The sequence below is a fragment of the Emys orbicularis genome, chromosome 2 (assembly GCF_028017835.1).
Source record: "Emys orbicularis isolate rEmyOrb1 chromosome 2, rEmyOrb1.hap1, whole genome shotgun sequence".
Taxonomy (NCBI): domain Eukaryota; kingdom Metazoa; phylum Chordata; order Testudines; family Emydidae; genus Emys; species Emys orbicularis.
The window spans coordinates 231,800,504-231,824,133 of record NC_088684.1 but is presented as its reverse complement, the minus strand read 5'-3'; the positions used below and the strand labels follow the sequence as shown (position 1 = coordinate 231,824,133).

General features: G+C 43.5%; 1 protein-coding gene across 1 annotated transcript in view; it reads left to right on the top strand.

The window, feature by feature from the left end:
• Nucleotides 1-23,630, top strand: part of CREB5 (cAMP responsive element binding protein 5) — a 304,624-nt gene that overhangs the window by 44,995 nt on the left and 235,999 nt on the right. Inside the window, exon 4 of the mRNA XM_065399647.1 lies at nucleotides 22,090-22,262. Within this exon, the coding sequence (XP_065255719.1) occupies nucleotides 22,090-22,262 (173 nt within the window). The remainder of the gene's footprint in view (nucleotides 1-22,089; nucleotides 22,263-23,630) is intronic.

Genomic DNA, 23,630 nt, shown 5'->3' with positions numbered 1-23,630 from the left:
CTCCTCTCTGCCCCCTCCCCTGTTGCTTACCCTTATGGCTGGTAAAAAGTGGGAGGACCATGGCCCCCTGCTCCTCTGTTCCGGCGTCCCTGAACCCTTTATGGCAGAGGAATGGTTCCATGCTCCTTGAAATTGGCACTGTCACCTTGCATTCCTTCAGATCTCAGGGCTATCAGAACCTCAGGTAAGGCATGGACTAGAGATGTGTTACTATTGTACTAGTGCATGATGCAAGAAGTGACACTGACTGTACACAAAGGGATGTTAAATGCACATAGTAAAGAAAGTAGGAAAAATTGTTTTTCCTTAAATCTCAATTGTAATACAACTAGGTGTTGCTTGTAAGAAAGATAGGTATAAAATATTCCGGCGGAAATGTGAATTTCAAGTTGATGGTGTCTCTTTAATTTAATTTTGAGGGTGATGCAACTTTATTATTGAAACAAAACACAGTTACAGCATCAGAGTCATCCTTGCAGCTCCACAGAACATTAATATCTACCAGTTTATCTATCCCCAACCCTTACTGTACTTGTTCAGAGTTAAGGGTCCTTCATTGAACAGTGCCTCTAACCAGGAGAATTTAACTTTTGAAATTTTCCATTCCAGTTACCTAGACCTATGTAATCTGGTAGCCTTCCTGACCCAAACATTTTTAAAAAATTACTTGTGATTACAAAAATTACAAGTTATTCTTAAACCCCCAGTTTGTGCTCATGATTCTAAAAGTTCCCTCAGTCCAAAAAGTTTACTTTCTCCCTCCAAATCTATAACTGCTAGTCGGTTAGACACTGGGTTCTAGGATGCAAAATCCATAACTTGTCCTCGTGAATCCTGCTCTGGATCCAGGAGGACTGATGAGTGAACTTGACCCTCCAAGGAACAGCAGAGCAACAACATTTTGCCCTGCTCAGCTTCTGCTTAAGAGCATCCCTTCACTCACAGATCCTTAGCCAACCCAGTCCCTTGACTTCTGGACCTTTGAACTGTAGCTAACAGTGGCCCATGACGATTTTTGGGCCACCATTGGCCACTCTCCTGATCCTCCTTCCTTCCTCACCCGCCCCTCATTGTATTGGACCCTATGATGCTTCATCCTGCCAGTCTCACCAAAGCTGCTACAGCCAGAGGAGCTCAAGAGAGTTTTTAGTATGAGCATTTTATTACTGGGCTAGAAGCATTTCCTCTTGACCTCTTATCAGAAAAGTTACATCTATTGGTTTACTGTATGCAACTGCCTGACTAGAAAATTGTGTGTGTCTGTTGTAGCTAGAAAGCTTGTGCTTCTTGACCCAGCAATCGGGCCTGAAGAATGCTCTTGTCATTGTAGGTTTCAAAGTAGCAGCCGTGTTAGTCTGTGTCCGCAAAAAGAACAGGAGTACTTGTGGCACCTTAGAGACTAACAAATTTATTTCAGCATAAGCTTTCGTGGGCTACAGCCCACTTCTTATGCAGTCAAGGAGTCACTGCTGTAACTCATGCATGATGCCAATGAAATCAGTAAAGTGAATGTCACAAAATCGCTAAATAAAGCTTAAGAAATTAGATGCCAAAACATTGTCCAGTGAATTTGCTACTAATAGTCTAGAAATTGCTAGACTATTGAAACATTGAAAAGCACATCTTTAGCTAGTGGTTTCTAAAGACTTGTAATCTAAAGGATTGCCCCAGGATGTCTACTTCATGTGGATAAAAACAAACTTCTTGTAAAAGAGAAAGGAAAGCCATTTTTTCAGCTAGCCGCTAACTGGTTTCCAGATCTGGCAGCCACTTCTGTATTTCTGAGGGCTTGTCTACACAAATGCTGAGTTCATGGAAAACTGGAACGTAAATCTAGTCCGCACTAGCCTGCCGCTCACTAAATGTCCAGGTGGACCCTGCGGCTGCACACCAGTTTCCTAATGCGCTTTGATCTCCCCCACTTTGAAACGGGAGTAGATTAAAGCTCATTGGGGAACTTTTAGCGTGTGGCAGCAGGGCTCACACGGACACTTAGGTTACATCTGTGCAGCAAAACCAGACCCACTGTGCTGTCTCGGAGCCCAGGTCAACTGACTCGGGCCAGTGGAGCTTGTGCTGCAGGGGTAAAAATAGCAGTGTAGACACTCAGGCTGAGGCTGGAGCCTGGACTCTGAAACCCAGCGAGGGGAGTGTTACCCGCCAAAAAAAAAAAAGTCCAGGGCACCCCACCTATGCCTTACCGAGGGCTCAAGGCGTGATCCAATCAACATAGGCACCCCCACCCTTTCCCTTCCATGGGCTCAGGGTGTAAGGCACTTATCCTTACCCACAGGGCTCAGGAAGAAACCTGGTCAATTTAAGTACCTGCCCTTTCCCTCAGGGCTCAGGGCTTTACGGGTCTGCGGAACCTTTTCCCAGTGAGAAAGCCTTACACAGCTGTGCTCTCAACATCTATTTATTAGCAACACACACAGAATACATATACCAAGCAAACCTCTTATGCTCACCACTCCCAATATACAGACAAAATTGACCTGATGGCCAGTCAGGATCTTCTCGTCTGGAGGTTTCCAATGACGGTCGTGCAGAGGAGTCAGAGTTCTAGCAGCTTGATGTTAAATTCCAGTCCAGTGATGGTTCCCAAAGAGCATTGTTTTTTTGTTACATCATATAGGTAAAACTAGCTACCTCCTTTAACTTCACTAAACTTATCACATTATTCAGTACTCCTAGGTAACAAACTTTAACCAATCATGCACTGGCACCTTTGTTTTCTCCTCCCTGCTCAACTCTTTTTACATTTTATCTCTCATGCCCAAATTGTAACTTATTTATGACCTTCTCTGTTTGTGCAGAAGGTCAGCATAAATTCACTGGTCAGAGCTTATCTTACCTATTTTACCAATTTTTGAGGTCTTTTTGTTTCTTCCCTAAACTTCCCAGCACCTGGTTGTCTCTTCTTTACAACCTTTGGTGTTATAACTCTTGTTAGGGGCATTCCTGAGGTGGGGTCACCTTAACAGCAGTGGAGCATTTTTTCTTAATTTTAGTGGTGAAATCCTTGAGTTTCACCCAAGGCTGGTTTAGTATGGGGGTGAGTTAAATCTCAGGCCTACAGGGGAGGGTCTCAGAGCCTGGGATCCTGCCTCCAGCCCAAGCCCCAATGTCTACACTGCTATTTTTAGCCCCACACTGCAAGCCCCACGAGTCCAAGTCTGTTGACCTGGCCTCAGAGACTTGCTGCCATGGTTTGGGGTTGTGTGTGTGTGTGTGTGTGTGCTGTGTAGACATACCCAGGCTAGTGCAGGGTAGATTTACACCCCAGCTTGCCGTGAGCTAAGTGTTCGTGTCGAAAAGCCCTAACTGATTGCCCTATCAAAACTGACACATACCCATTTTGAGTGCCGACTTCGTATGTGCAATCAGTTTTGTCTTTAAAAATACAAATAAATAATAATGGCTGTGCAAAACCAGAGGCTAGGGCTTATAATTTAGCCTTCTGAAAATAGTTTTCATACTTCTTAACATAATAGTGAAGTAACTACAGTGTAATGTTGAAGGCTGAAAGGTAGTGTGATTTAATAGATAAGGCACTGGACTGAGGGTCAGGATCCCTGGATTCTGTTCCTGACTTTCCCATTGATCTGCTGTGTGATCTTGGGCTAGACACTTCCTCCTCTATGCCCCCTTCCGTCCTTTGTCTGTTTTGTCTATTTAGATTCTAAGCTCTTTTGGGACAAGTACTGGCTCTCCTAATGTGTCTATATACTGCCTAATGGAGTGGGGCCCTGATGACAGTTGAGGTCTTTAGGCACTATTGTAGTACAAATAATAAATAATAAGCTAATAGGATGCTAGCAGATTTCTTTGGGTTTTTTTTTACATTGATCTAACGGGACCATGCTCAGACCCTCAATATAACATTATAGACATAACACAGTTTTTCTTTAAACAAAATTCTATAGGGAATGCATTTTCATGTAAATACGTTCTTTATAGAAAGGTTTGTTGTTTTTTTGTTTGGTGTTCCATCTGCTCAAGAAAGATTTAAAAAAAAGCTAAATCCAGCATAGCATATAATGTTTCATTAGCAGACATAACCTTGTTTATTTGCTTTTTAAAATTGTATTTAGGAAAGGAAATCAGTTTGCACCACTGACATGTTGCCAGATTCCTGTTTATAAATGCTACAATACGCAATTGGAAGAAAAAAATACTCAGTTTATGACTTTATCATTAAGTTTGACAAAATTTGTGTCTAGAACCATGCAGCCAATTGTATTTCCCTCGCTCTGCAGCTTCCAATTAGCAGGATGCAGTGCAGTATCCCAGTGCAACATACACTAAATGACCCTAATTGTACCATGCACATTTAGTGTTACTGAGGTTTATTTGAACATAAGAAGCTCTTTGTTTTCTGTACTGTTTGAGTGACTATCCCAGGCAATTGATTGTGTGTGAAATAAATAACCCTGAGCAAAACGCAGTATAGCTGTAGTAAACTTTGTGTCATAAGCATGCAGTATATCTTCGTTTTTCCCATAGGAAATTATTTTCCGTTTAAAACTTAATCTGTAATATCGACATTGGTGAGACATAGCCTTGCTGTTCCAAAATTTCTTCTTCCTTTAAATGCTTCCACTAATTTCCCCCATATCATATTTCTTTTTTCTTTCCTGTAGTGTAATGGCTTATCATAGGTACATCTGGTGCATATTGTATATTACGCCATATGTAAAGAAGGCTTCAGAACATATGTCAAAAATGTAGTCTGTAGAGACATGCCAAAAAGGGCAGGGGGTGGATTGTCAGGGGGGGGAGGCCTGGAAGACAAGGGGCATCTTTCAGTATTCATTTCCACTGGTAATTAGAGGGCACCACTGAATGTCTGTAATTAGATCATGTCACAAAAATTAAGATAAAAGACCAAAACCACTAAATCCCCTGCATTTTCCTCAGGATATCAGAGGAGTCAGAGAGCATTCGGTTAGGGCTAGCAGCCACAATGAACGGTCAATGTGGGACTCTTAACACATCAGGGAAAGGAGTTTTTGATGTAAAAGTTTTCTCTGAAGGGCACAAGGAGGAGCCCAAAGGAAGTGACAGTGCTCCACTAAACATACCAAGGCAGATTCTCAGCTGGTGTAAATCAGTAGGGCTCCATTGAACCCAACAGAGCTATGTTAATAGCCAACCGCTGAGGATCTGGCCACAAAGGTGATTGAAAAATGACTGGTATTGCGAGACTGGTGATCTAGAGAGTGGTGTTATAACCTGCCAGAAACGACAATTACCTCTGCGCTCCACTCCACCGGCAAATTCACCAAAACCTTCTGAGGGCCTGCTCCTGTCCCATTGAAATCAACGGAACATTGCATTTGGGTGAGATCCCCACCCCCGTTCTGGCCCCTTTGTGCTGTGTAAAAGGGCTAGAGCAGCATAAAGGGGCCCTAAAAGCCCCTGCTGCTGCTGGGTGAGGATTCCTCCAGCACGGCACTGGGGAGAGAGCTGTAAGGCTGCCTCCTGAGAGGAGGCCTTCCTGAGCCCTGGTGTAGAGGGTGTGCTGGAGGCAGGATCGAGGGGGAGGTTAAGAGAAGCATGTTGGGGATGTGCTACAGTATTCAGAACTATGGTGGTTCCAAGCTGCCCTGTATCCCATAGGACAGGGTGAAGGAGCTTTCCGTAACATAACTAGGCCACTAGCACTGTCTTAAATTATGGTGGCAGCATCTCCAGCCCCCTAGAGCAGTCCAGGATTGGAAGGGCACAAAGGTGACTTAGCCTTATCCCCTCCTCCCCCTGGGCTAAGAGGTCTGTACCATGCTTCTGAGAACTTGTCTTTATTGCAGTGGTAGCTTGAGCTATAGCTTGAGTTTTCCCTTAACCCAACTCTCCTCCCCACACAAAAATCTCCAGCTTGAGTTAGGTGGTGCCTTTTAGCAGGCCCATCCGGGGTGTGGGTTGAAGCTGAAGTGCTGCTGACACTCCAGCTGGTAATGCAGTGGAGATGCAGCAGCTAGAGTTACAACATCTCATCAGCTGCTAACCCAGTTACACTGGGCTGCTCATCAAATCACTCGGTGTCACTGGAGTATTGCTTTGCAATGCGGTCATTCTCACTCAAGCTAGGCTAGGCTGGCGTGTGGAATAGCTGAAGTGTAGTAACGCTAGCTGATTTTTTCAGTGAAGACAAGACCTTAGAGATGCAGCACAGAATTACACCTGTTGACTTCAGTAGAGTAGGATCAGGCTTTAGTTTTTACATTTAGAAAGATAAATTGAGTATTATCACTGAACATCCTTAACTGACCTTGACTCACCTTTCCCCAGACTGTGGTGCACGTCAGGAAGGCTTTCTGATAACATCTCGTAGAACATACTCTGTAACCCAGTGTATAACATCTGTTACAAGTACGTGTATACAATAATAAGGATAAAAGGAAGAATTTTAAAAAGAGTTCCTTATTCGTAACTCCTCCAAATAAACCAGTATCTCACAGGTAGCTCTCAGGGTCTTTTTTCTAAAATTGTTGAACTTAACTCCCCCCCCCCTTTAAATGAAAAGGGAGTTTCCCCACAGGTTCTGTGATGGATACCTAGGGTACAATTATCAAAATTGCTTGAGTGACATCCTCTAAATTTCAAAATTGCTTGAGTGACTTAGCCTCCCATTTTTCAAAATAATTTAGTCACTTAGGCTCCTGAGTCCCTTGACTTTCAGTGAGACTTAGGCTCCTTAGACTACTACGTAACTTAGGTGCTTTTGAGAATGTTACCCCTAGTAACATAATGTCCAGATACTTTGATCATAGGTGCACTATAAATGCCTACAAAGATAGATAAGCATAGCTTCAAGGCCTGATGACTTCAGTGAGAGTAGGATTGGTTCCTCTTCGCCACTGGTATATCTATTTATTACCTGTGGTTCTTGAGAATACAGCGTATTTTGTAACATTTCCCCCCCTTCATAAAATCACATTTGTAACATGTGACTGAACAGTCTTGACAGAAGATCAAGAATGCAGGAATACACTTAATGCTCCTGGCCATTGAATCTTCAAGCAGTTGTGCAGCTAGCTGTGATGTGTATTCCGGGAGAAAATATCAGTGCCCCCCACAACATTTCTCCTCAGTTCTGTGATGTGTCACTAGCAGCTTTAAAAGAGTGTCGCTTTTATATTCTGGCTGTTTAGTACGTATTTCATTCTCTTTGAAATGTGTGAGAAATAGATCCTTTAGCATCACTTTGGTACTTTTATGTGTCGACCTTTTTAATGACCTCATACCTTGCACGAAGGAAGGGAATTAAATGGATTTGAGCAGTCGGCAATAGGATATTCCTAGTGCTCTCTTCCTATGCTTAATGTTACTACACAGCATTTTTGAAAAGTTCTTTGCTATGTGCTTAATGTCCTTTTCACCTTTTTAGTGCCTTTTCCCATACAAGCTGTACAGATGTTATAGTTTGAAAATGTATTTTATTACACTCTTCATCTACTAACCTCTACCCTGTTTCCTGCATGCCCATTCTTTTCTTATTTCCTATAAACTTTAAATTGACTTTTTCCCTGTCTCCTTTCCATAGCATTAGCAAAAGAATTCTTGCTTTATTGCAGTCAGGTTTTTGTGCCAGTTCCTCTGTTGGGGTTGTTCAGAGTGTACGAGCTCATACATAGTGGTACCAAATTTTGCCCCATTGTTTATGTTAGTTCAGTTGATGGGTTTTGGGAGCAGATAATGCAGCTGTATTCTTTGTCTTTATCAGAATTGATTTAAACAATGAGGAACTAAAATACCAATTTTATCACCAGACAATTGTAGTGAGGAGATTTGGTATCTGGATTTTAAAAGACCTTCCTTCCCAGTCCAGAGAGAGAGAGAATTAACATAGAGTTAGTGATTTTGATCTCTGGTTACATATGGCTATAAGCACTCTGGTGAAATATGTTGCTATTAAATTACCGTAGTTGCTTTATAATTTTATTTGACAGTGGCCTCCAAGTTTCTGAGAGAGAGATCCTTAGCTGTATTCTAAGCAGGTCTCATTCAACGATAGTGGTTCCTGAGTTCTAATCCATTTCTTCATGCAGAAGTATGTGTGTGTGTGTGCACAGTTAAGGTTGTGTTGAGAACTCCATTGTAAGGCTTATTTTGAGGAAAGCACACATACCGCTCCCATTTAATCTCAATAAATTAATGAAATTGAAAATTTCTCTGTGTAAAGTAGGATAGAAGAATATTTTTAGAGAGTTAAGAGTGTTTGGGGGAGGGTGACGACTTGGAATATTTCTCCTTAATGGTATGTGTGGGCATTAAGGTTGATATCAGAATTGTCTATGTAACCTTATTTTAGCTTGTGATTTCCATAATTCTTAATGGTTTTTTAATTTATTGTATTAATGGAAATGCTCAATGATACATTTTCACTTGAGTTACATTTAGCAACCTTAATAACTTAATGATATTTTCTGTTTTGAAAATATATATATGTACATGATACACTTATTGCAGAAACATACAAAGTTGCAATGAGCCAGATTCTGCTTCCATTAATGTTAATGGCAAAAGACCTATTGACTTTAATGGTTATAAAATATTTTGCAAAATGCCCATATGTTGTATGCAGTTGGTCTAGGTTATAGGTGGGAGTCCTCTTTACCAAAGAGTGACTCCTCAACCACTGCAGAAAAGCTCATTTTAAACAGGAAACTCCTACATGATTTGTTGCCCACTTGTGTAAGCTGGTATGTGCTATACTTACTAAAACATGTCTTGAAGACTTGATAGCTCAAGGGAATAGTAAGTGGACACAGATCAAGTCTGTGGTCCAAACTCCAGCTTCCAGAGGTAGTGAGCAATGAGTGAAAATCAATGTCATCTAATGGGTGCTTAGTAGCCAATAAAGAATGAATCCATATTCTGTGTTCTGTGTGCTAATGGACGGGTATCCTTATTGCAAATGATATCAGTTGGCTGCCTATTGGCAGTCTCACCAGAGGAGTTACTATTAAGAAAGGAAAGGGCAGTTTATCTCCTGTGACTGTTGAATTGCTTGTTTCTCTGCTTTAACTACCACTAGGATGTCCACTAGTGGTGTTTGGGATGAGATATGGGCACCTGTCCACTAGACCATGGAAGAGAGACCCCTAGAGACTTCTGCCTCTAGAAGAAAAGAGTTATCTATCAGACAAGCCATTGAACATGGGAGAAAAATGTCTCCTGGGGACTTGGGGAATGTCTCTTGGGAACATAAGAAAGGGAGAACACTGTATTTAGCCCCAAATCAGTCTGACTCAGTGGTCTATCATCCTCTTGTAGGGGACAGGGAATTCCTATTCGCTTTAAAGGAAGTTATGTTTATACGTCATCTTGTGCATCAAGTTTATATATGATCTATAGATCAGGCAACATACTTAAAGGCTATCACTGCTCTACAGCCAAAATGCTTCTGAAATAAATGTAGTCAAACTTTACTAATTCTGGGTCACTGAGAACGAAAATGATGCTTAAAATTGTTGATTGGCTCTAGTTTTCAAGATATGCTATTGGGTCAGTATATACGACCCTTGACTTGGGAATGGCGGAGGATAAGTGAGTTATAAAGGGAAGGGATCTCAATTTAAACCAGAAATGACTAAAATACATCTTTGACTGGATCTATGAATAAATCTATGACTGGGTTTGGACAGTACTTGCTTTTTAGGCAAAACAATGAATGATGCAATCTGAAGCTGGTATTGCGTCATACATGATATGAATTGCATCATGTTATTCCTAGAAGTCATGGATGATGCAATTGTAACGAAGCTTACATCACTCTGCTGAACAAATTGCCCTATATCAGCTCTAGAAATCATACAGTGTCGTGCTCTCTTATTTGTCAGTGTTTGATTTTGCAAAGGGACACATTTCTGTTTAGCCAAAGTGAGCAGAGATGCCTCATACTTGTGTGAACAGTGCAGATAACTTCTGCTCTGTTTGTGGTGAAGTGACTTTTGCATCACAAAAGCGCAGTATAACCACTATGGTTAAGAAAGCCTATCACCTTTATTTTGGCTGCAAAATTGGAGATCAGGACAAGAGGTGGGCCCCACACATATGCTGCAAAACTTGTGCAACAAATCTTCGCCAGTGGTTGAACAGGAAAAGGAAATCTATGTCTTTTGCAGTGCCAATGATTTGGAGAGAGCCAACAGATCATACCAGCAATTGTTACTTCTGCATGGTGCCTCCAGCTGGGAAAGGTGTGTCAAAGAAGAAAAAGTGGACTGTGCATTATCCAAACATTCCATCAGCTATACGCCCAGTACCCCACGGAGAAGGACTGCCGGTTCCTGATGCACCAGAATCATTCTCACTTGAGTCAGACGAGGAAGAGGATGAAACTTCTGGTCCTGAACCATCAATGTCACAGGACCCACATTTTCTCCCATCCTCCTCCTCTGAACCACACCTCCTAACACAAGGTGAACTGAATGACCTTGTCAGGGATTTGGAACTACCCAAGAGTAAGGCAGAGCTGTTGGGCTCCAGACTACAGCAGTGGAATCTCCCGGCAGGTGATGTTAGGGTTTCCATGTTCCGTGACCGTCAAAAGGATCTTATCCCATTCTTCTTCATGGAAGGTGATCTTGTAGCCTGCAACAACATCGATGGTGTGATGGCAGCCCTCAACATCGTTCACGATCCAGATGAGTGGAGACTGTTCATTGATTCATCGAAGATGAGTCTTAAAGCTGTTTTACTGCATAATGGCAATGTTTTGCCATCAATTCCAGTTGGTCATGCAGTCCATGTGAAGGAAACCTATGACAACATGAAACAACTTTTGAGGTGCATAAACTATGACCAACATCAGTGGCAGCTTTGTGGCCATTTGAAGGTTGTTGCTCTCTTGCTTGGTCTGCAGACTGGATACACAAAGTACTGCTGTTTTCTCTGCGAATGGGATAGTCGTGCAAGAGATTCCCACTACATCAAGAAAGATTGGCCACTCCGACAGTCATTGGAGCCTGGGAGGAAAAGTGTTCAGCATCCACCACTTGTTGAATCAAGGAAGTTTTTGTTACCACTCTTACACATCAAGTTGGGTCTGATGAAGAACTTTGTCAAGGCCATTGACAAAACACAAGCAGCTTTCAAGTTCCTCCGTGGAAAATTTCCAAGGTTAAGTGAAGCTAAGATAAAGTAAGGTGTCTTTGTTGGGCCTCAGATTCGTGAACTTCTTCGAGATGATGCATTTGACCATGCACTGCGTGGCAAGGAAAAGACGGCATGGAAAGCCTTCCAGTTAGTGGCAATAAATTTTCTCGGAAACAACAAGGCAGACAACTACAGGTTGTTGGTGGAAAACCTCCTCAAGGCATACAAAAGCCTTGGTTGCAACATGTCACTAAAGATACATTTTTTGCACTCTCATCTAGATTTTTTTCCACCGAACTGCGGAGCAGTGAGCGACGAGCACGGCGAGCGGTTTCACCAGGACATTGCAACAATGGAGAAACGCTATCAGGGCAAATGGAGCCCATCAATGCTTGCAGACTATTGCTGGACAGTGACAAGAGATGCTCCATTTAATGAATACAAGAGACAAGCGAAGAAGTACCGAGTAGACACTGAATAGGACTAAACTATGTACATAATAGTTTTTTGCCTTTTGTTTCATAATAAATTTTATTTATATAACCCTTTTGCTGATTTTTAAAGTGTTACATAAACAGGACAGGTGAAATATTATCATGTAAAGCAACCATAAACACATGAAAAGACCTAGGTTTACAATTTATGATTAAAACTCTACTATCTACACAATAGACATAGACATAAAATGTAAAACTTAAATATCTTAGAAACAGTAGCCAATCAGTTGTTTTAATTGTCATATTTGAATTCAGCACATCAAAATACATAATAAATAGCACATTTTATCTCTGAAGCAGACGACTTCTCAAAAATTGTAGACCAGTGTAATAAATATTTAATGGAGCACACCTGCCCAGGGGCCTACTGTAAAGGCTTTGCACTGTTACCCAGGGAACAACGGAGACCTAGTTTTTTCTGTTCCCTGTCCTAGTCTCTCTCCTCTTTGTTGAGAAGTTACTGGGAACTTTGGCTGAGACACTGTATTTAACCCCTGGAGAAAATAAATCCTCATGTAGCTCTTCAGGACGGAGACTGCCTTTTTCTGTATCTCTCCAGTGCCCAGGTCAACAGGTCCCATTCCTGTTGGGAACACACATGTATAATAAAATGATTAATAATAACATAGCTCAAAAATGTCCTCTACTGGATGGTCTGGAATAGTGCCAATTAGAGCTGTTTGGGAATTTTTTGACAAAACAGTTTTTCATTGGGAAAGGTTTCTCAGGACAAGGATGGAATTACTGGTGTGAGAGAAGGACCAGAACAGCCAATACCCCATTTGTTAGGTCTCCCACATCTCAGGTGAGTGCCTTAGCCACCAGGCTATTGGCTCTGCTAGGTGGCCTCTCTGTTTTTTGTCAAAAAACTTCATCAAAGGTCTCAATTTCATCCCAATGTGAAATAGGAAGATTTTTGAAATCTTGAAAGTTTTCACAGGACAGGAATACCCTTTTCCATCCAGCTCTAGGGCCGATGGCTTCTGAAGGGAATCTCATCCACTCAGCTATCTTCTCTCAGAGATGTGGTGGCAGTGATACAGGCATGATCCTCTGGCCATCCTGATTGAAAAGCATGCAGAATTTCTTAAAAGAAAATATTACTGGAGACCCACACAACCAAATAAGGATATAATCATTAGTTTGGGGTTTCTCTGCTTTACTTACTGCTGTTGTTAGAATTTTTTCCCTTGCTATGAGAGCCTGCAGTCCCTTGAAATAGTGTCTGCATTTAAATGAAACTTATTAAATTTTTTTTGGAGGAGTTCGGATCTATTTTGGATCGGGTTCAGGGATCAGCACTGATGCAAACACATTTTGACTGCTCTGTAAATTCATAGCCATCATACAGATGCAAATAATTCTTAGGTTGCAAAACTCTCTACTTGTAAATGTAAGTCATGCCAAGTTTAACATTTCATTGGGAAATCTCAGGCTTTCTTTTTTTGTGGGTTGGTACCTAGGTACAGATCACACCTGACGACAGCACTTGCATTACTTGCAGGGATTAATTCATTGGATGTTCCAGCAGGTATTTTAGTTTTCCATCCCTCATGCTTTTTGCCTATCTTTCACACCCCACTGACAATATGAGATGTTTATTTTAAATAATTATAATTTTCAGACTGCATTACAAGTTTATGCATGTAGGCTAACGATTACAGTTATAATAGCTAGTGTGCAATCGAGGCTTGTCATACACATTGTAACTCAAACCATCAGTATCTCAGGGAGAGAGTGAGACAAGTAGAAGAAAATGAAAACATTGAACAAAGGAACTGAAACTCTGACCCCAGTCTTGCAGTGAGCTCCGCCTATGCAGAACAGAAGTGAAGTCAACAGGGATCTGCACAGGCACAGGAGTCTGCATGTGTGGAGTTCATTACAGGGCGTATCTTTTTCCGGCGTGTGATAAAGTACTCTTTGGCTTGTTGGCCTGTTTCCCTTTGCATATTATGGGTTCCCAAAATATACATCCCAATGCCCTACGTGGGTGGAATGGGCAAAAGTGGGGTAGAAGCATGGAAGAGAAAGCATCTCCACTGCTCTCCCCCCTGCTCTGAGTCCAAGCAACTCTGCCCTGCCACACCTGCAGTGCATACCCATGCTGGAGGAGGAGCTTAAAAGGAGTTCACTTGTGGGCAGCTGGTGGAGGTGAGAAGCTCTGCAAAAGGAGCACTGTGGATGGCCCAGCTGCCAGGGCACTGGCCTCTTGAGGGTTTACCCGACCTGTTGAGGGAAAAGGATCTTGGGCATTTGCAAGGATGGAGACTTCTTTGATTTATTTTGTTTAAATGTGTTTGCTTTTCCCTCTTGTGTGGGGAGGCTGGTAGGAAGTGATCCAGGGCGGCAGTCGCATATCACCCCAGGGGGCAGGACTCAGCCGCCTATCATTGGGCCCTGGACTGGAAACCAGAGGAGAGGATGGGCCTGAGTTCCCCTGACCACCCTGTGTTGGGGCTGGAGGTGAAAAGACAATCCCTGCTACTAGAGACTCAGGACTACAGAGACCCCATATCCCAGAGAGTCCTGACTCTGGGATTTTGACCGGGTGAAGCCTGAACCCCCTACTGGGCAATGGAACTAGCATTTGTTGGGCTCTACATACCCCAGACGGGTTGGACACAACTTGTGGCCAAACGGAGGCCCGAGTCACAGAAGGGGACAGATCACTGCAGGGCCAGAGTGGCTGTCAACTGGGGGTGCCAAGACAGAAGGTCGCCTGTGACAAACTCACCAGACCACTAGCAGCACTTGTGGGCAGCAGACCCCTTCACAGGTCAGTGGCAGCAGTCTAGTGAGCAGAGGTTGTCTGAACCTCAGAGATCTGTGTGGGAATGTATGCTGCTGCTTCATGCAAGTAGCCCCTTCTGGACAAGAAGTATGTGCAGGGAGAGGAGTCATGCTGCCAGTGACAAGAAGAGGCTGTGTGGCATGGCAGAGGGGCCTCATACTGTGTGGATTATGTTTATTTTCTCTGTGGCTCCTACTTAGATCCACAGGGTAGGAATGCCATACCTCCTTCCTGCTCTGTAAAGCACCAGACCTCTCTACACTGAGCAAAATATTTGTCAAATTCCACAAAGAGAACAGGGATCTGTGTTAGGTCTGGTCTTATGTAACATCCTAATGATCTAGAACAGCAAATAAATGGCATGTTAATAAAACTTGCAGATGATACTAAATTGGATGGAGTTGCACTAACGAGGACTGAAATAAAGCAGAGAGGCCTGGATAAATTAGAAACATTGGCAGAAAGTTAATTGAAATTCAGCTCAAAAAAATTCAAGCAAATACTATTTATTGATGAAAAACGAAGCCACGGAGAAATCCCGGGAGCTGGTAATGCTGAAAGAGACTTAGTCATGACGGCGGACAGAAAATTTGATGTGATTTTGCAGTATGATATGGCAACAAAAAAGGTCAATGTAGTTTTGGGCCATGTATAGAGAGGCATGATGCCTTTGGCGGGAAAGGAAAAGTCCTGTGCTGCCACTCCTGGAATATCTTTCAGCTCTCTGCACATTGGGGCTGAGGTACTACTATGTGTCTGTACAGAACCTAGCACAATGGAGCCCCAGTATTGGTTGGTCCCTAGGCAGTGCTTAGTGCTATATTAAACATGATTAATTATTACCAGAATATTATTGGCAAACTGGAGATATTTCAGTGAAGAGCAACAAATAAAGGGGGCTGGATGGTTGGTTTAGGACAGTGGTTCCCAAACTTTAACAACCTGTGAACCCCTTTCATGAAAATGTCAAGTCTCGCGAACCCCCTTCTAAAAATGAATACTTCCAGGGATTTTCTCCTTTACCTGAGTATAAATTATAAAAGCAGTGATCTTGGAAATACACAATTTGTTTTTATGACATGCTTATTACACACTATTTATTATTAATTATTATTTATCATTACAGTATTTTTATTACATTATGAAAACGGCAACACTCTTCCAAGATCTCACTATCGTAGCTTGTATCACTTTGAATAAGCCTGTTATAAGACAAGGTTCCTATGTTTCATCAAGGAGTATCAGATGTGAAACAGCAGGAAGGTATTTAAGAAGTCAACTCAAAGAGTTCCTCCTACACAAGCATTCAGGTCTTGAGCAGTCCAGGCAAACAACGCACATTACAACAAAGCTTAAACTTGTTCTTCATAATAATTTTAAAAACAACACTAGCTGCCTATTTCATTTTAAAAACAGCAAAAAATATCCACCTCCCTTTCCATTTCTTATAAGGAGTCTTGAAGTTTAAATCTCCTCAATGTGATAGATAGGCTTGCTTTGATCTGCTTAGCTCTTGGAAGTCCAGGGGCTCCGGGCTGCTGGCCCCGTGCTGCCCGGGGTCCTTAGGGACAGCTCTGTCCGCCATTAGGGATTTTTTTCCCGAGAACCCCCTGGAACATTTTGCGAACCCCCAGGGGTTCACGAACCCCAGTTTGGGAACCACTGGTTTAGGAGGAAAGATTAAACAAGTTATAGATGTGCAGCTTGTATCTCTAACTTGTCTGGTCATTGATATTAATAGACTATTTTGCTTGTATTATTATTATTTTATTTTATTATTAACATTTACAGTTATTCATTGCTGATAGTTAGTGTTTCACTTCACGGACACAAGAAATCCATTTGGCTCTGGTCTTGATCAGAAGCCTAATGAGCAAATGTGTGTCTTTCCATTTACTTCAGTGGGTTTGGGATCAGGCCTGAAATGAATACAGTTTAGAATTCAGGCCAGGTGGCCTGGTGTCTCTCTAGATTCCTGTCAAATTGTGCAGTCAGGGTTCGGAAATCTGGGCAAGGTGGAGAGTGATAGATACAACATCAAAAATACCACGTGTTACCTCATTCACTTCATGAGCCATGCAGGAAACCCCTCTGTCTCCAAAAGGACTTCGAAGCACAGCATAGGCACCAGGATTTACTTTCTCCTGGCTAGGTTTTTTTTGTAACTAGCAAGCTATCAGTGACATCGCCATCACCTCAGACCATCATAAACTCTTTGTTGCCTTTCCTGTGAAAGCAGCTTCCAAAAACCTTCCTCCAGAGATCCCAGTAAAGCTGTTTTCTTGCTCCTCACTAGCTATGTCTGGTGTTACCAGGTGTTTTTGTGTTTTACTTTGCTTACCTTGCTGTCTCTGTTACATCTTAATTTCCAACATTCCAGTCCTCTTTCCCTTCCAGTACTGCTACTTGCTCAGTATGGCTTGACATGATTTCACAACAAGCTGGATATTAGCATATTATTATTGTTATTATTCAATATTTTATTTTCATAGAATCATAGAATATCAGGGTTGGAAGAGACCTCAGGAGGTCATCTAGTCCAACCCCCTGCTCAAAGCAGGACCAATTCCCAACTAAATCATCCCAGCCAGGGCTTTGTCAAGCCTGACCTTAAAAATCTCTAAGGAAGGAGATTCCACCACCTCCCTAGGTAACCCATTCCAGTGCTTCACCACCCTCCTAGTGAAAAAGTTTTTCCTAATATCCAACCTAAACCTCCCCCACTGCAACTTGAGACCATTACTCCTTGTTCTGTCATCTGCTACCACTGAGAACAGTCTAAATCCATCCTCTTTGGAACCCCCTTTCAGGTAGTTGAAAGCAGCTATCAAATCTCCCCTCAGTCTTCTCTTCTGCAGACTAAACAATCCCAGTTCCCTCAGCCTCTCCTCATAAGTCATGTGCTCCAGCCCCCTAATCATTTTTGTTGCCCTCCGCTGGACTCTTTCCAATTTTTCCACATCCTTTTTGTAATGTGGGGCCCAAAACTGGACACAGTACTCCAGATGAGGCCTCACCAATGTCGAATAGAGGGGAATGATCACATCCCTCGATCTGCTGGCAATGCCCCTACTTATACAGCCCAAAATGCCGTTAGCCTTCTTGGCAACAAGGGCACACTGTTGACTCATATCCAGCTTCTCGTCCACTGTAACCCCTAGGTCCTTTTCTGCAGAACTGCTTCCTAGCCATTCGGTCCCTAGTCTGTAACAGTGCATGGGATTCTTCCGTCCTAAGTGCAGGACTCTGCACTTGTCCTCGTTGAACCTCATCAGGTTTCTTTTGGCCCAATCCTCTAATTTGTCTAGGTCCCTCTGTATCCTATCCCTACCCTCCAGCGTATCTACCACTCCTCCCAGTTTAGTGTCATCTGCAAACTTGCTGAGAGTGCAGTTCACGCCATCCTCCAGATCATTAATGAAGATATTGAACACAACCGGCCCCAGGACCGACCCCTGGGGAACTCTGCTTGATACCAGCTGCCAACTAGACATGGAGCCATTGATCACTACCCGTTGAGCCCGACGATCTAGCCAGCTTTCTATCCACCTTATAGTCCATTCATCCAGCCCATACTTCTTTAATTTGCTGTCAAGAATACTGTGGGAGACCGTATCAAAAACTTTGCTAAAGTCAAGGAATAACACATCCACTGCTTTCCCCTCATCCACAGAGCCAGTTATCTCACCGTAAAAGGCAATTAGGTTAGTCAGGCATGACTTGCCCTTGGTGAATCCATGCTGACTGTTCCTGATCACTTTCCTCTCCTCTAAGTGCTTCAGAATTGATTCCTTGAGGACCTGCTCCATGATTGTTCCAGGGACTGAGTTGAGGCTGACTGGCCTGTAGTTCCCCGGATCCTCCTCCTTCCCTTTTTTAAAGATGGGCACGACATTAGCCTTTTTCCAGTCATCCGGGACCTCCCCCAATCGCCATGAGTTTTCAAAGATAATGGCCAATGGCTCTGCAATCACATCCGCCAACTCCTTTAGCACCCTCGGATGCAGTGCTCGTCCAGTTTTTCTAAATAGTCCCGAACTACTTCTTTCTCCACAGAGGGCTGGTCACCTCTCCCCATACTGTGCTGCCCAGTGCAGCAGTCTGGGAGCTGACCTTGTTTGTGAAGGCAGAGGCAAAAAAAGCATTGAGTACATTAGCTTTTTCCACATCCTCTGTCACTAAGTTGCCTCCCTCATTCAGTAAGGGCCACACTTTCCTTGACTTTCTTCTTGTTGCTAACATACCTGAAGAAACCCTTCTTGTTACTCTTAATATCTCTCGCTAGTTGCAACTCCAAGTGTGATTTGGCCTTCCTGATTTCATTCCTGTATGCCTGAGCAATATTTTTATACTCCTCCCTGGTCATTTGTCCAATCTTCCACTTTTTGTAAGCTTCTTTTTTGCATTTAAGATCAGCAAGGATTTCGCTGTTAAGCTAAGGTGGTTGCCAGCCATATTTACTATTCTTTCTACACATTGGGATAGTTTGTTCCTGCGACCTCAATAAAGATTCTTTAAAATACAGCCAGCTCTCCTGGACTCCTTTCCCCCTCATGTTATTCTCCCAGGGGATCCTGCCCATCAGTTCCCTGAGGGAGTCAAAGTCTGCTTTTCTGAAGTGCTGCTCTCCTTTCTTCCTTGTGTCAGGATCCTGAACTCAACCAACTGATGGTCACTGCCTCCCATGTTCCCATCCACTTTTGCTTCCCGTACTAATTCTTCCCGGTTTGTGAGCAGCAAGTCTAGAAGAGGGATAGCTCAGTGGTTTGAGCATTGGCCTGCTAAACCCAGGGTGGAGAGTTCAATCCTTGAGGGGGCCACTTAGGGATCTGGGGCAAAATCAGTACTTGGTCCTGCCTAGTGAAGGCAGGGGGCTGGGCTTGATGACCTTCCAAGGTCCCTTCCAGTTCTAGGAGATAGGATATCTCCATTTAAAAAAAAGAGCTCTGCCCCTAGTTGGTTCCTCCAGCACTTGCACCAGGAAATTGTCCCCTACACTTTCCAAAAACTTCCTGGATTGTCTGTGCACTGCTGTATTGCTCTCCCAGCAGGTATCAGGGTGATTAAAGTCTCCCATGAGAACCAGGGCCTGCGATCTAGTAACTTCTGCTAGTTGCGGAAGAAAGCCTTGTCCACCTCATCCTAGTGGTCTATAGCAGACTCCCACCATGACATCACCCTTGTTGCTCACACTTCTAAACTTAATCCAGAGACTCTCAGGTTTTTCTGCAGTTTCATACCAGAGCTCTGAGCAGAATTGTGCTAGAAACCTAGCTTTACTTTTGAATCCTGAGTATTGTAGTCATCATAGAAGATATATGGTATTATTTGATTCTAGGTGGAAGAGAAGGGTAGTAAGGGGATTTATTTTCATGCCTCTTATTGAATGATGCACACACACACGCATTAGTTGGCTGAGCCTCCAGAAACCTTATGCTCAACAGCGTTGGTCTGTCTGTTATGTGATAACTTTTGAATGCCACATCCAATCAATTCCAAAATTTTTAGGGTATGTTCTAGGTATCAATGGACATTTTGGGGCAAATTGGAAAACTGAAATGGGGGAAATGTTGGACACATGGGGTATGTCTATACTGCAACTGGATACCCGCAGCTGGCCTGTGCTAGCTGACTAGGGATCGCAGGGCTCGGGCTAAGGGGCGGTTTAATTGCAGCATCGACATTCGGGCTCAGGTTGCAGCATTAGCTCTGGGATCCTCCCACCTCGCAGGGTCCAAGAGCCTGGGCTCCAGCCTGAGCCCAAATGTCTACACCGCAATTAAACAGCCCCTTAGCCCTAGTCTTGCAAGCCCAAGTCAGCTAGCATGGGCCAGCTGCGGGTATCTAAGTCAGTGTAGTGGTGACAGGTTTCAGTGGTAGCCGTGTTAGTCTGTATCAGCAAAAAACAACAACGAGGAGTCCTTGTGGCACCTTAGAGACTAACAGATTTATTTGGGCATAAGCTTTCATGGGCTAGAACCCACCCACGAAAGCTTATGCCCAAATAAATTTGTTAGTCTCTAAGGTGCCACAAGGACTTCTCTTTTTTTTTGCTAATTCAGTGTAGACAGACATACTTATGAAGTCCCTGCTATTTGATTAGCGTGGGCACAGCTTCAAGCACCTCGGCAATTTAACATGTTGACACCCTGAATAACTTAGCTCCCAGAGAGCAAGACAAAGAATTGTTGATGGGGTGGGGGGAAATGGAGGGATTTGGGGTGCACACAGTCCCTGACCTGTGGGCGATAATGGGGGTCCCTATTATGTGGGAGGGCAGAATGGGGGAGAAGGGTGAAATGGAGGGAAGAGAATAATAAGAGTTCACCCAGATCCCCTGCCATGGGGGGAAAATGGGAAACCCTGCTATTGGGGGAGGAGGGAATAGGAGCCTACAGATAGGGGAAGATTGGGGAACTCTGATATAGGTGAAAGAAGGGAAGGTGGAGAGAAGGGGTGTACACAGAGCCCCTGCTATTGCGGGGGAGAATGAAGGGGGCCTTGAAATGGGGGAAGAGGAGCTATAAAGAGCCCCTGGCATTGGAGGGGGGAAGGTGGCAGTGGGGGCACACACAACCCCTGGCAAAGGAGATATTGGGGGGATTGCATGGATTCCTTGAAAAAATGGGAGGGTGGGAGGATGGCTCACAGAGAAATTGTGGGGAATGGAATAGCAGGATACCAGGGCCGCCCAGAGGATTCAGGGGCCTGGAGCAAAGCGGGGGAGCGGACATACTCACCGGGCGGCGCTCCGAGTCTGTGGCGGTGGCGTCGGGTCCTTGAGTCGCTCCGCGTCTTCGGCAGCACTGAAGGACCCGCCGCCAAAATGCCGCCGAAGACCCGGAGCGACTGAAGGGCCCCCCACCGCCGAAATGCCGCTGAAGACCCGGACCACTGCTGGGTAAGTAAAAAGGCGTCTCTAGCCAGGAAAGGGATTCTCAGCCAGGGCTCACGGGGCCCCTGCGGGGCCCGGGACCTGGGGCAAATTGCCCCACTTGCCCCCCCCGGGCGGCCCTGGGGGATACAAGGAGCCCCTGGGGTGTGCAATGAACTCAGCCTACATAAGCTACATAGTGAGGTGAGCCCCTATTAGCGGTAGGCTACTGCTCGTTCTCTTGCAACATAATCCATAGATTGGTGGTAGAAAGTGCCCTCATAAAATTATTTTTATTCACCAGCCTCGCTGGGCTCTAGGACATTATTGCTCTAGGACACCTACTGCATCTAGAAGAAATGGCTTTCTCATGAAATATCACGTACGGGTTGTTACTCTAAGACCATAAAACGTGATTCACTTGTCCTTCTAAGCAGATCTAATTCTCGGTGAACAGCCAGCATAGTAAATCAAAGTGCCATGCACTCACTGCGAAAATAATTTTCAAAGGAAAAATATATATCTTATTCAGTCAAAGGAATATGTGCTACACATCCCCATTATAAATCACGAGTCAGAACCACAGAAGAGTGATTAGTCAACTTCCAGGTATTTTCCATTTGTATTGTCCTGTAAAAGTAAATAGATATTTTTCATTTCTTTGTAGTTGTTAGAGTGAGATATATTGACTGGAGGTATGCCAGGAGCCAGCAACTTTTCATTTTTTGTTGACACTTCCAGATTCCTAATTTTAGGCATACGGAGCATGGAAACAAAATAAAATGTTCATTTTTTCTCCCCCACTTCTCTGCCTTTCACAGAATATCTCGATGCATAACACAGTTGGAGGAGCAATGGCAGGACCCGGAACCCACCAGCTCACGAATACTAGGATGCCAAACCATGACACCAGCGTTGTGATTCAACAAGCCATGCCATCTCCACAGTCCAGCTCGGTCATAACACAAGCACCTTCCACAAACCGACAGATCGGGTATGTCCGTTCCCTTTGTTTCTATTTTTTCTCCCTGGCGGTTGTGGCATTCGCCCATATGTTGTGCTCTGGATACTTAAGGAGTATACATAAACATGTGTTGATCCCATCACCACGCAGGGGAGACCCCTACAATATGTGATGCACAGCATGTGGAAAACCAGCCACAGTTCATGCCACTATTCTAAAGCAAATGTCTCTGGTTCTGTAATACTAGATTGTTGTATTTGGATGTACTTCCTGCTTCTTTTTGTTTCTATGTTATTAAATTCCAAGTTCAAAACTGTTCTTAAAACTCTATTGGGAAGAAAGAAGACACATGATATTTCTGGACCATCCTTCCAAGTGTTGAGTGCCCTTACTTTCCATTTACTCAGTTAGGAGAAGATGGTGCTCAGCACGTGGCAGGAGGACTCAACACCGTGCAGGATCAGGTCCTCTCTGTTTTGAGCGCTGTATTTATTTGAGGACTGCCAAGAGACAAAGTACAAAGACAATCTAGGAAATACTAAAGTAAATGGAGTTTTGGCACTGAAGACCTTTTTGAAATGGTGCCTAATTTAAATGATAGACCAATATTTGTTCCCATGTAACTGTGATTTGTAAGGTCTTTTGCTGACTATATTCATACCATGAACAGTTATTGTGTTTACATAAACGTTGTGTTGTCTGTGCCTAAATTTTCAGAACTGCGTGCATAAAAATATATGCAATACATCCACAAAATTTACTTTAATTGCACACGAAGTCACCGTAACTTAAGATAAAAAGACTAGCCATTTGTAAACGTATAAACATTGTATATGCCAATTGTGTGCACAGTTTTGCACATACAAGTCTGAAAACTTGGGCCTGTGTACCTGTGCAACATATAAAAACAGGGATAAACAGCTATAAACATCTAAAACCACTGGAGGTTGCAGAGAATGAAACAGCATTAGAGAGATGATATTGTTGTTTATCTTTTGTAGTTTGATAGTGCCTATTATATGCTTGGCACAGTCCACATACATGAAGACAGTCACTGCCCCAAATTGTGGTTGAAGTCATTGTTGATCTGCTTGCAGATTCTTAAAAGTAAAATTTTAGGGTGAAATCCTGGCACACAAGGCCCCAAATGCAGTCATAACGTACGTTTTCACTCTGCAGGGTTTGGGGAGTCCCACAAGGGGACTTAGCATGCTCTTTTGTACTGCAAAGCAGTGCTCCAGAGTGACTCTGCCTGTGGGATTGGAGAGGGCAGTTTGTGGGCTGGCAGGATGTGGCTAGAGGGTCTTCAAACAACATAGATCCACTTGCCCCAAACACGACTGTGGTGGTGGAAATCTTAGGCAATCTGCTACAGAGGAGTCCCACACCCTAGCCACA